Source organism: Heterodontus francisci, chromosome 13 (genome assembly GCF_036365525.1).
Source record: "Heterodontus francisci isolate sHetFra1 chromosome 13, sHetFra1.hap1, whole genome shotgun sequence".
Classification (NCBI taxonomy): Eukaryota; Metazoa; Chordata; class Chondrichthyes; order Heterodontiformes; family Heterodontidae; genus Heterodontus; species Heterodontus francisci.
Window position 1 is genome coordinate 103870366 of NC_090383.1, and position 14223 is coordinate 103884588.

Here is a 14223-nt window from a genome sequence, read left to right on the forward strand (position 1 = left end):
GCTCACGACACTTTTCTTGTAATTGTCTGAGTGCAAATACCATGTCTGTGGTGCCTCTGTTTGCTCTGAAACCACACTCATCAGTGAACAACTTTTCTCCGATGACTATGCTGTCCTGGCCCACAATTAGTTACACCTGCAACATATAACAACACATTTTTTTGAGGCGGCACAACTCTTTGGACTTAAAATCAGTTTAAAGAAAACTGAAGTCCTGCATCAGCCTGCTCCCTGAGAAGAATATAGACCACCAAACATTGTTATCGAGGGAACCAAGCTGAATGCAGTCAAGCAATTTACTTATTTGGGGAGCGTCATCTCATTTGATGCCACCATAGACAAGGAAGCGGACAATAGGCTCTCAAAAGCAAACAGTACATTTGGCAGACTCTACAAACGTGTGGAGCGACCACAGCCTCAGAGCACAGACCAAACTCAAAGTGTACAAAGCCATAGATGTCGCCACTCTTCTGTATGGTGCCGAGTCATTGGTCCTATACAACCGTCATGTATGCCTTCTAGAGTGCTTCCATCAGCGCTGCCTCCGCAGCATCCTCAAGATCTGCTGGCAGGACTGCATCACAAACATTGTAGTCCTGGAAACAGCCAACATCACCAGCTTCGAGGCCATCCTCTTGCAAAGCCAACTGCGTTGGGTGGGTCACATTGCCCGGATGGACGACAGTCACCTGTCCAAGATCTTGTTGTATATAGAGCTGACCAGTGGTAAACGGAACAGAGGGGCACCATGCAATCATTTCAAGGACTCCCTGAAGAAGTCCCTGTCTGTGTGCCACATTGGCCATCACCAGTGGGAAACGCAGGCCAGAGATTGTGATGCCTGGAGATGCTACATCAGGAGGGCTACAGACACCTTTGAGACTAAGCAAAGAACCAGCATGGAAGAGAAAAGGAGGAGAAAGATAGATCCAATTGCCCCCAGCAGCGACTATACGTTCACTTGTACCCGCTGTGGGAGAATCTGCCGGTCACAGATAGGCCTGACTAGCCACCAGTGGGCCTGCAATCGATGAGTACGACCTTCCCAAAATCTTCGACTGCAAAGAAATGCCAAGAGGGATGCTCAGTCATTGAACCTATTCAAGATGGAGATTGATAGTTTTTTGAATCTTCTTCTTCTTTGGCCTCCTTGTCTCAAGAGACAATGGGTAAGCACCTAGAGGTGGTCAGTGGTTTGTGAAGCAGCGCCTGGAGTGGCTATAAAGGCCAATTCGAAAGTGACAGACTCTTCCACAGGCGCTGCAGATAAAATTGGTTGTCGGGGCTGTTACACAGTTGGCTCTCTCCTTGCGCTTCTGTTTTTTTTCCTGCCAACTGCTAGGTCTCTTTGACTCGCCACTCTTTAGCCCTGCCTTTATGGCTGTCCCCCAGCTCTGGCGATCAATGGCAACTGACTCCCATGACTTGTGGTCAGTGTCACAGGACTTCATGTTGTGTTTGCGGACCTCTTTAAAGCGGAGACATGGACAGCCGGTGGGTCTGATACCAGTGATGTGCTCGCTATATAATATGTCCTTGGGCATCCTACCATCTTCCATGCGGCTCACATGGCCAAGCCATTTCAAGCGCCGCTGGCTCAGTAGGGTGTATATGCTGGGGATGTTGGCTGCCTCGAGGACTTCTGCGTTGGAGATAAGGTCCTGCCACCTGATGCCAAGGATTCTCCGGAGGCAGCGAAGATGGAATGAATTGAGAAATCGCTCTTGGCTGACATATGTTGTCCAGGCCTCGCTGCTGTAGAGCAAGGTACTGAGGGCACAGGCCTGATACACTCGGACTTTTGTGTTCCGTGTCAGTGTGCCATTTCCCCACACTCTCTTGGCCAGTTTGGACATAGCGGACGCCTTTCCCATGCGCCTGTTGATTTCTGCATCGAGAGACAGGTTACTGGTGATAGTTGAACCTAGGTAGGTGAACTCTCGAACCACTTCCAGAGCGTGGTTGCCGATATTGATGGATGGAGCATTTCTGACGTCCTGTCCCATGATGTTCCTTTTCTTGAGGCTGATGGTTAGGCCAAATTCGATGCAGGCAGCCGCAATCCTGTCGATGAGTCTCTGCAGACACTCTTCCGTGTGGGACGCTTTTTGAATACTAAGAGAATTAAGGGATATGGGGTAGTATGGGAAGGTAGAGTTGAGGTAAATCAACCATGATTGTATTGAATGGCAGAGCAGACTCGAAGGGCCGAATAGCCTACTCCTGCTCCTATTTCTTATGTACTTATTGGTTAAATGCTTCGTGATCTGAATAGTTAAAATGTTTTATTATGGAAGAACATACAAAAATGTGAGGCACATGAATGTTTTAGTCACAAAAATTTTAGGAGTGCAGATTTTAAATTTTGTTAAAGCTCATGATCTGGGACTATCCTGTGAAACAAAGGCATTCTGTTATATTTTAATAAGATACGCCATAGAAAATACAATATTCTTAATGTTCTTTTTTCCAGACATTCTGTTCCCACAGCATCTTGAACTTGGCTTAAAAAGCTGCATGATTGTTGCAAACGGTTCTCGATATGTTCAATCAGACGGGACTGTGGAATTAATTCAATAGCTCTACCAAAATATCAGCACAGGCATGATGGACTGAATGGCCTCTTTCTGTGCTGTATGATTCTGGTTCCCTTATTGATTAGTAATGTCTATCCTAAGTAGATTGGTGTTCAGACTAGAAATCCAATCTTAACATACTCTGGTAGAACATTCATGGAATAGAGGTCAAGCTACCAGTACCCCTAGGGAAACAAAAGCTAATTTCAAGGTTACTTCATAATAAATTGCAAATGGTTCATGTTGTTAAAACCTTAGCATAACTAACTTCGGAAAAGAATATAGCTACAACATACCTAAGTTGCTGAGGCCAGTAGTTTAATAGTAATTAACATATTATAAATTGTGTCTAAAATTGATGCACAAATCTCTTCAAAACATCTTTTTGCTGACCAGGTTGGAAAGTTTGCGTGTATGGTTTCTGAATAGCATGCCATAATACGATACATAATTTAGCTTTATTTTTTCAGACTGATTGCTGATATAGAACTCCTCATTCAGCTTTTTTGTTATCAAAATAGTAGACTTCAAAATTTCAAATGAATCTGCTTTCTCCTTATTAATTTTCTCCACTATCCCCTTACTATGACGACGTGTTGGGTTAGGATTCCATGATCACCAGTCACCTTCTATTACTGTGCTCAGGCGGCCATTATTTGTGTGCAAATCTCAACAGTGAATGTCAGCAGTGAGATGCCTGTAGACTGCCTGATTGATGGCCTACTGAGTGGAGAGCTTGTCCTGGTTTGATGTAGTAATGGTATCCCATTGGGTGCCCTCCTGATAGGGGTGTGAATGTTTCTTTTCTCTTAACTTCCTTTGACTAGATTACCCAATTTCTCAATTTAGAAAGGTATCAGACAAATAAAAGAATTTTTAAAATCTTTCCTTTATTAATGTTGAGCCACTATTTCTGGTCTGCAGGTTAAATTCACATGTTGAATGCATACCATACCATTTCCAATTGAACTACAAGAATGCAAAACAGCTTATTCAACAATATCCTTTTTATGTTTTTTGTGATTAGAATTAAACTGCATTTTTGATTATCTATATTTTTCTTAACTCATTTCTTCAAATATGACATTGTGGTAGATTGCTCTGACAATGTCCCGACAAGGTTTCTTGTCAATGATGCCTGTGTTCTGAGTGGCAAGCCGCTGGTATCAGCTAGTGCTCTAAGAATGGAAGGACAGGTAAAGAAGCAATAACAAAATAGACATTTTAAACATTTATTATGTTGCAGACATTTTCATTGAAAGTATATGGTTGACGTAGATTGAATTGAGTGACAGCTGGAAATTCCTCAAATGTTGTCCCTCTTGAGAGACTATACAAGTTTTGATTGTTGTATGGTCTTAACATTTACAATTAAAATACAAAACTTTGCACAACCAGGATGATGGATTCCAGGGGTGTATCGTAAGAAATTAATTTGATTGAGGGATTTAAATCCTATTATAAATGTATTGGTTCGCAACTGTCAACTGAACTCCAGTATAAGAGAGACTTTGTTTTTAAACTTGTGCTTGGGATGTGTGGAACTTGCAAAACTACATTTATTGCCCACCTCCTGTTTCCCTGAGGGTGGTCTTGAGCTACCTTCTTGACACCAATTGTTTTACAACTGAGTAGCTTATTAGACCACTTAAGAGAGCACTAAGAGTCAACGATGCAGTAAGACTGGACACACATCATGGTGAAAGGCTTCCTTATCTGAATGACTTTCACAAATTACCGGATTTATTGAATTCAGTTTGACAATTTGAGCTTGTGACCTTTGGTTACCAGTTCAGTACCATAATAACTACACAGTTATCCCTGTCTGTGTGATGTTATTGCTGCAGGTTTGTTGCGTGAGAAATGAGAACAATTTACATTTATACTGTGTTCCTCACATAAAAGAACACATTAAATGGGATAGATTGAAACTGAGTGGGAAATAAAAGTATTAGAGGAGTTGGAGGGAGCGAAGAGACGGAGGGTTCAGTTGAAGGTAGTAGAGAGGGATGGCAAGGCAAAGTGTTTCTAGAAGGTAGTGATGTAACTGCTGAAGGATTGGACTGTATTTGTGGAATGGTGGGCAGCAGTAGCAGTAAACTGGGGTCAGAAGAAAGGAGGGTGCAGGCTAGGGCATATAACAAGATGAACATCCAAATGTGATGGGAACGACCATGGGGGAATTTGAAAAACACGATGAGGATTTTGATCCTCTGGGGTGCAGGCCAGTGGAGCTTCGTTAGGTACATAAGTAGTGGACTCAGGCTACAAAGTTCTGGATTAGCTTAAGTTTGTGAAGGGTGGAATTGGGAAGGCTGATGGTGTCCAACAAGTTGATCCTTGGGCGATGAAAGCATGAGTGAGTTTTGGCAATACAAGCATTGAGATGAGGGCACAAGTGATATGTGAAGCTGCCAGAACCAGGTATAATTGCTGTCGCATTTTGTAATGTATTTAGCCCACTCTTCAATGGTATTAGGCAAGACAAAACTTGAAGCTGAGAGGCAAATGCTTACTTGGGAAGCTCGTCAAAAGACTCACTTTGAACAACTCTGAGAATTTATAGCACTGGTCTATTTTGATCTCAGAAAATGGTTTAAAGAATTCGGGCCAATTAAGTACTGTACTGCTATTTTATCTGCTGATTTAATTTGGCTGTGTGTATACTACATTCTTATAATAAACTTGATTAGTAGTTTTAGCCTGATATGTAAGCATGGTGTTTTTCCTCCTATCAGAGAGAGAGGCATTTGGTTGGCAACCCTGATGGTGCATAAATGGATTGTTAATTCTGAGGCATGCTTTTCCATTTATTTCACACATGATTGATATTCAGTTCATAGAAGTGAGTACAAATATAATGTTGGAATACAATCACAGAGATGCATGAGGTAGAAGCAATTAGAGAGTCTCTAATCCTTGACCACATTGTAATCTTTTAAGGTAATGAGCATGAAAAAACAGCTCAACAATAAAAGAACTACCAAGCAGAAATAATATTCTTTCTCAGGCTGACAACCACAATAACAGCTTGTATTTATATTGCACCTTTAAACTAATAAAACATCCCAAGGTGCTTCACAGGAGCATTATCAAACAAAATGTAATACTGAGACACATGAGATATTGGAGCAGATGACTGAAAGTTTGGTCAAACAAAAGGGGCATTTTAAAAGAGTAATGAGAGGTGCAGAGGTTTAGGAAGGGAATTGCAGAGCTTAGGATCTTGACCATGTGTTCAGATGCCGCTAATGGTGGAGCCGTCCATGTCTCCGCTATAAAGACGTCTGCAAACGCGACATGAAATCGTGTGACATTGATCATAAGTCGTGGGAGTCAGTTGCCAGCATTCGCCAGAGCTGGCGGGCAGCCATAAAGACAGGGCTAAATTGTGGCGAGTCGAAGAGACTTAGTAGTTGGCAGGAAAAAAGACAGAGGCGCAAGGGGAGAGCCAACTGTGCAACAGCCCCGACAAACAAATTTCTCTGCAGCACCTGTGGAAGAGCCTGTCACTCCAGAATTGGCCTTTATAGCCACTCCAGGCGCTGCTTCACAAACCACTGACCACCTCCAGGCGCGTATCCATTGTCTCTCGAGATAAGGAGGCCCAAAAGAATGGTGGAGTGATTAAAATTGGGGACACTCGAGGCCAGAATTGGAGGCATGCAGATTTCATCTCAGAGGGTTGTGGGGCTGGAGGAGATTTCAGAGATTGGGAGAGGCAAGACCAATGAGGGATTTAAAAACGAGGATAAATATTTTAAAATCGAGACATTGCTTAACCGGGAGCCAATGTAGGTCAGTGAGCACAGGGGTGATGGGACAACAGGAATTTTGGAGAGCCTCAAGTTTACAGAGGATAGAACGTGGGAGGCTGGCTAGGAGTGCACTGGAATAGTCAAGTCTAGTGGTAACAAGGGCATGGGTTACGATTTCAGCAGCAGATGACTTTATGTAGGGGTGGAGTCGAGTGATGTTACGAAGGTGAAAATAGGCAGTCTTAGCGATAGCACGGATATGTGGGCGGAAGCTCATTTGGGGATCATGTATCACACGAAGGTTGGTTCAGCCTCAGACAGTTTCCACGGAGAGGGATGGAGTCGATGGCTAGGGAATAGATTTTGTGGCTGGGACCTAAGACAGTGCTTTGATCTTCCCAATATTTAGTTTGAGGAAATTTCTTCTAATTCAGTATTGGATGTCGGACAAGCTGTCTGACAATTTAGAGACAGTTGAGGGGTCAAGAGAGGAGGTGGTGGTGGGTTGGAGCTGGGTGTCATCAGTGTACACATGGAAACTGATTCTGTGTTTTTGGATTGATGTTGCTGATGGGCAGCGTGTAGATGAGGAATAGGAGGGGACCAAGGGTAGATCCTTGGGGGGCACAGCGGGTAATGGTGTGGGAATGGGAAGAGAAGCCACTGCAGGTGATTCACTGGCTACGACTGGATAGTTCAGAATGGAAGCACGTGAGTGCATTCCCACCGAGCTGGAGTACGGTGAAGAGATATTGGAAGAGGATGGTGTGGTCAAAGGGTGCAGACAGGTTGAGAAGGATGAGGAGGGATTATTTACCTTTGTCACTGTCACATATTATGCCATTTGTGACTTTGATAAGAGCCGTTTTGGTGCTGTGGCATGGGCGGAAACTGATTGGAGGTATTCAGATGTGGAGTTCCAGGAAAGATGGGCACAGATTTGGGAGGTGACATCACACTGAGGGACTTTGGAGAGGAAAAGGAGGTTGGAGATGGGTCATTATTTGTAAGGTTGGAGGGGGTCAAGGGTTGACTTTTTGAGGAGAGGGTACAGGACCTGAGGAGAGAGAGCTATATCAGCCAACATGGGATCCAGGAAGTGCACTTTGGTGAGAATGGGGTCGAGGGAGCAAGAGATGGGTATCAGGCTAAACCAAACAACAATTTCAGTCATTCACTGCTTCATTCATGATCCTAACATTTAGCTGCATCAGAATCAGCTGATCATTCCTTATCATATCATCTGATACAAAATCAAGAAAATGTTATCAGAGCACAGGGATATTAATGGCTCCAAACATTTTTTTATTCTTCTTGAGAAGATGCAAGTTAATTGAGTCCAGCATAGATTTGTAAAAGACTTCTTGTGTCTGACAAATGTAATAGACAATGTAGCACCAAAGTATGAGTGCAGATCATGGTTTTTGAGACTCGCACCAATAACTTCTGACCCAAAGGTGAGAGTCCTTCCAGCGAACCAAACTGCACAATTAAAAAAAAAAGGGTCCTAAATGGTTTTGATAGAGTGCATAAGAAGAAAATGTTTCAGGTGGTAGAAGTGTTGATAATCAGAGAACACAGATTTAAGGTGATTGGCAAAAGAACCAGAGGCAACATGAGGAAACTTTTTTTTACACAGTGAGTTGTTGTAATCTGGAATGCACTGCCCAAAACAGTTCCTGAAGGTGGAAGCAGAATCAGTAATAGCATTCAAAAGAGAATTGGATGAATACTTGAAGAAATTTACAGGGCTATGGGGAAAGTGCAGGGGAGCGGTATTAATTTGATATCTCTATCAAAGCTAGCACGGGCACGATGAACCAAATGGCCTCCTGCACTGTATCATTCTAAAATTCTAAATGTAGGATAATGAATAGATTTGAGAATTTTACGCTAATAACACATCAAGCAATCGAGATGATATCAGTGTCATTCAGCACTAAGGTAAGTTGTATTCCTGAAACACATTTCAACTGACAGTTGTTTAATATATAAGTAGAAGTAAGGATTGATTATTCTTTTGTTGAAATGTACTTTTGCTGGCATTTTTGCAGCAATTAATGAAATTAAAATGTGTTATGTAAAGTGAAATGATGCGGAATTTTATTTGCTAAGTTTGCCCGGGCTGAGAGGTGGATGGGGGGAGGTGATTGAGACTGGTCTGCTTTTCAGCTTTCAGTATGGGTTCCAAGCCTTTCAAAACATGTTCAGTGGAATCAGTCCCATGTTACTGACTGCCTCAACTAAAGAAAAACACATGTTGGCTTTTATACTGCTATAAAAATGATCCTTTTATAGTTGTGCCAACTGCTGGAAGATGTTGGCTTCTGCTTTTAAAAGAGAAACCAAGGTGTGAAGGGTTAACTGGTATATTAGTGCAGGACACCACCATGAAAAGAGTAGGAGAAAAGATATGGTAAATTACTGTACACCTGGGGAGTGGATGGCGGCGCAGTTAACTTATTCATAACTTTTTTGTTTGTTTTTGTCAGAGGAGAGTTTTAAAATGTAACTTTTTTGTTAACTTCTCAGCTCACAGTATATAATTACAATGGTGGGCCCTGTTACAGATGTCTCTATCCAAAACCACCTCCAGCTGAGACTGTAACTAACTGTTCAGATGGAGGAGTCTTAGGAGTGGGTGAGTCTTGAATTGACAGCTATTGATTAACTACATAAATTCAATGTTATGCACTTGGGATGAGAAAACCCTATTAGATCCATATGTGCTCGCCCCACTTCATAATGAATTCATTCCCATGAACCCTACCTTTTTTTGCCTCCTTTGAGAGGCAAAATAAATGGAACCTTATAAGCAATTAAGGAAACCTGTGTGAAAAATTTCTCTCTCAGCCCTCAAACGCAATAGGCAAGACCCAAGAACCACTCTTGATTATTACCCACAATCTTAACTTTTCTTCTGTCATGATCTAGTAGTTTGCCAAAAGTATACTTAACACCTTCTTGAAGAACTGCAAAGAGTCAGTCTTCACTCCCATCTTGGAAATGCTGTTCCATAGGTTGACCACCCTCTGAGAAAAATAAAACTTCCATACATCCAACCTCATTTTTAATTTTAAATGGCTGCTCCCTATTTCAACTCAGCACCATTACCTCAAAGCAATCTATCCACTTGTATATTATTAATGCCCTTAATAATTTTAAAGATTGAATCAGATCCTCTCTAAGACTGCATCTCCAGCAAATCCAAACCTAAATCTCAAAGCCTATCTCCATAGCTCAATGTACCTAGGCTGGGATCATCCTTGTTGTCCATTTCTAGGCAAAAGTCCTCCTTGAAGTGAGAGGGAGACCAAGATGCTACACAGTAAAATCTTGTATAAATACCATTATAATGGCCCTACATTTTTACAGGGCAATAGAACCTTGGACCTTGTTCTCTGGCGCGCAACACAGCTTGAACCTTTATGGAGTGATTAAAAACTACTCTCAGTTCCTCTCTTTTCCTATTACCTTTCACATATACCAACTTGTGCAATACACTGTACCTGAGTTCTGTGTATGTGCATATATGTGTGTTCGGTTTTCTTCTTGATAAACCTTAATAGCCACTGATTCGACATTGATCCATATTGGTGGCAGTGATTAAACTTTATTCAACACAAGCAAGACTTGATACATTACAGTTTCTGAGCAGTAGTTTGCAAGGTATATTGAGAGTTATATTATCCCATTTATGCCTTGGGTAAAAGTTGTGGTAGTAAATGCCTGCACCCCCTGGTCCAAACCCCTGCCTCGTTCTCCGAGTATCTGAAGTCTTCACTAAGCAATTAGTGTTTGTCTGTTTGGACCCCCTTTTTTAACCCTTTCTATAATACAGAATCACTAAATTTCACTAGACCAATCATTGACTTAACAGCCATCACCTTATTGTCCAATTATAGGGATACACAGGGCCCTGGCTTTGTTCAGCTTTCAGTCTAATAACCTGATACCACTTGTTTTCCTATTGCTGAAGTTGTTATCAGTGCAGTTATGGCAAAGGAAAGGGGCATCTTTTACACCAGCCTTGATAGCCTGATGATTCCGACTAAAGGTGTACCCCTGCCACCACACCCCCCACCTTATCTTGTCTTGAACCAGGACACCAGTCCTCTCTCACTCTGTTACAGATTTCAATTAAGGTTCTTAGTCTACATTCCCATGCTGTTCTGTTATTTTAATTTAACTAGCCATATTACCCATTACCTTTTTTCTTAAGTGTCCTGCTTCTCCCACTACCCCTTCCCTAATGTTATCTGCACGGTCACTTAGGTTAATACAAAGGAAAGCAAAACATACATGCGTGTATAGATATTGTTGGGATTACAGAGTAGTAGTATTCTAATAGATAAATTTTCTAATTAAGCACTTATCCTAATAAGCAATTAGTGAATATATTGGAGCTTTCCCCAAAGACCCCAACAAATTACAGACAGGAAAAGCCCTACTGGTTCATCCAACCTGTCCTATGTCTTGGCATGTATTCCTAGTCTCCTGTCTTTGTTGCTTTGTGTTTGGTCAGTAAGGAGTTGTATGGAAGTGGTGTTGATTGACTTGGCTTGGCACTTGCTCATACACCAGTGTACTTCTATACAAAGTCGCCCCCACCACCCAATCTGCAATCCACAACTTGTCCTTCCTTTTGAATGGCAAAGCACCACTCACTTTGATAAAACTCTAACTCCAGATATGGAGGTGCTGAAGAAACTGCATGAAAGTTCAGTTTGTGTGCTGGATTTTATGTTAAGGATGGAAGGAAATACTTCATGTTCAAATTACTCCCTGATGTCTATTCAAAGAAATATATGATTAGAAACTAGCAGATCATCATGGCACTTGTGATGGTGAGTCAATATATGCTGTTTTTATAACAATAGGAAGTATTATTATTGAAGTGTGTCAGGAGGTAAATGTCACATAGGAAGTGCATGCTATACACAGGACTTTTAATATTTTATAGCTATTATTCCATTCTGCTCAAAGGAAACTTCTAGTCGCTCACAAGGGTAAACCTTCCTTCCAAGCCATTTCAGTGAAATCACTGATTGGGAAGAGCTGCCTATTTTCTGGCTTGACTTCATTCATTTTCATAGGGATTGTCAGTATCCAAACTGTCACTGTATTTTCCAGGATTTAGTTGGGTTCGAATCAGCTCCAGATCGGTTGGATATTGTGGTCCCTATCAAATGAATAGAGCTGTTCTGGCATTTAGGTGGCATTACCGTCACCAGAGCAGACATCATGGCCCGGAATTTGCAATAGTAATAATCGCGAAAATGTTGGCACTCACTGTTAGCAAACACTGACAGCAACTTCTGGTGTCCACATATGCACAGTTAAATGTGGAAATCTGGAATTTGCTGTCATTGATGCCCCACACTTCCATAGAGTGTGCGCTGTTGCAGTCTTTGTAGTTAGAATCATTTGGAAATCACTGATCTCTTGTAAACCTCAACTAATTACACAGTATTCTCACTGTAAACAATTCAGCCTTTTTCATTCAAGAGTAACTGAGTTTTTAAAGGTGTATTAAGTCATAATTACGGTTGAACAACCTCTCTGGTCCTGAAAAACTAATTTTACAATTGTGAAGTCTCATTCCCTCAGAAGAACATTTAAAAATGGCAGATTTGATGTGTAAAAATGCTTCAAAGATTGATCTGGTCACAGCAGTGTCCATAACAGTGTTTCTCCCTTAACCCCATGAATATGTCTCAATTTATTTCACTTTATGTACAATGATTTAAATGTGATTTATATTAAATTATGATTTATATTTATAATTTTACTTCCTGCTTTACATCTTTGAGAACTCTTGAATCTGATTGGCTGATCAGCCTGCCTGCTGGACACGACAGATTAAAAAAAAAACTTGTTTATGGGATGTAGGCGTTGCTGGCTAGGCCAGCATTTATTGCCCATTCCTAATTGCTCTTGAGAAGGTGGTGGTGAGCTGCCATCTTGAATCGCTGCAGTCCATGTGGGGTAGGGACACCAACAGTGCTGTTAGGAAGGGAGTTCCAGGATTTTGACCCAGCGGCAGTGAAGGAACGGCGATATAGTTCCAAGCCCCTGTAGAAAGCGCCAAATTGAAACTGATGTTAGAAACGAGGAAGGCAATTCTAGAGCCCACTAAAACTTTATGGGCAGCTTTTCCTGAGTTAATGGTGAGCCATGTTCCTTTGCTGCTGACTGCAAAATCTGGGCCATTAAGTCTCTATGAGCATGAGAAATTTTGAAATGGGCTTTTGAATAGAATTTAAAATATATTTTACTTACTCATGAGGGGACAACTTTGAACAAAATCCTAAAATGTTGTTCTTGTAATGAAAGTGCAATTATTCCAAGATGAAAGCATACATGAAATTTGTGGAACAGTATCAGTCTTAGCCTTCAGTTGAGCAATAAATCATTGATTCTGTGTACTACACTCCTGTGTGGCCTTTATAACTTAATTATAACAGTCCAAGAACAATATTGTTCAAAATGTCAAAACTGCAATTTAATGGAAGAGAGATCACTTGATGTTTGTAAACTAAAATCACATGTTTACCTTTTTCACTGAGAATCTGGTTTATTTTTGAAACAAAATGCCTCTGGTATTATTAAGTGCTCCATGTAGTGGTCAGGTAAAAATAGGGAACTATTTACTGTCTTTTGAGAATTAACTTGAAGAATGCTTCACAGGCGGAGATACAAAGCAAAGTTTCCAGTTGCATTAATAGAACAGCTTGTGCTTTGTGAGCTGTTTCCTATCTGTAAAATGGCAACCTAATGAGACAATATCTGAATTTATTACCTATCATGCCTTGTAGTTATGTTTACTGTACTTTGTTTTATGCTGCTCAGATCTATTGTGTATTATACTTGCCAGATCTTGTTATCACTAGGAGGACTAGAATGGGAAAAGGTTATGGTACACTGCGGAAATACTACATAGAAGGTATAGATCAGTGGGGTAGTGTGAGGAGCTTTTTGTTCTCCTGAACAGTTACACGGTATATTTCATGTGTTCAACATCACTGCTATGAGAACTCCTTTAGCAGGCATTCTCTAATTAATCTAATAATCAAGATTTCTGTGATTATTCACTGAGTGGCTGAGAAGCCACCATTTTTTCCCTTACAATTGTGTTAGTTCTGTTACCTCTTTGCCCATGGGTAATTTGGAGTGTTTATAATGCATACTTCTCTTTCTTTCTTTCCTCTTATTCCAAAACCCCCTCTCTCTTTAAATATATAAAATTAATGCCGGCTCTGTTGTAGTAACAAGTCAGAAAGTATTCTTCTTTAGTATAACAAGATGAGCTTCAAAATAAAGAAATTTCAACTGAAGATGGTTGTGGTTGTTGGAGGCCAATCTTCTCAGCCCAAGACATCACTGCAGGAGTTCCTCAGGGCGGTGTCCTAGACCCATCCAATTTCAGTTGCTTCATCAATGACCTTCTCTCCATCATAAGGTCAGAAGTGGGTATGTTTGCTACTGATTGCACAGTTTTCAGATAATGAAGAAGTCTGTGTCTGCATGCAGCAAGACCTGGACAACATCTAGGCTTGGGTTGTTAAGTAGTAAGTAACATTCAGTACCAGGCAGTGATCATTTCCAACAAGAGTGTCTAACCACCTGCCCTTGACATTCAATGGCATTAACATCATTAAATCCCCCATGATCAACATCTTAGGGGTCACCATTGACCAGAAACTTAAATGGACCAGCCACATAAATACTGTGGCTACAATAGAAGGTCAGAGGCTAATTACTGATGAATGACTCACTCTGACTCTTCCAAGCCTTTCCACCACCCTCAAGGCACAAGTCAGGGGTGTGATGGAATACTCTCCACTTGCCTGAATGAGTGCAGCTCCAATAGCACTCAAGGAGCTTGA

At 41.2% G+C, this 14223-nt stretch overlaps 1 protein-coding gene across 1 annotated transcript in view; it reads left to right on the forward strand.

The window, feature by feature from the left end:
- The window catches only part of mocs3 (molybdenum cofactor synthesis 3), a 56920-nt gene that overhangs the window by 11960 nt on the left and 30737 nt on the right, over positions 1–14223 (forward strand). Inside the window, exons 5-7 of the mRNA XM_068045309.1 lie at positions 3501–3574; positions 3654–3772; positions 8867–8975. Coding sequence (XP_067901410.1) covers positions 3501–3574; positions 3654–3772; positions 8867–8975 — 302 coding nt within the window. The remainder of the gene's footprint in view (positions 1–3500; positions 3575–3653; positions 3773–8866; positions 8976–14223) is intronic.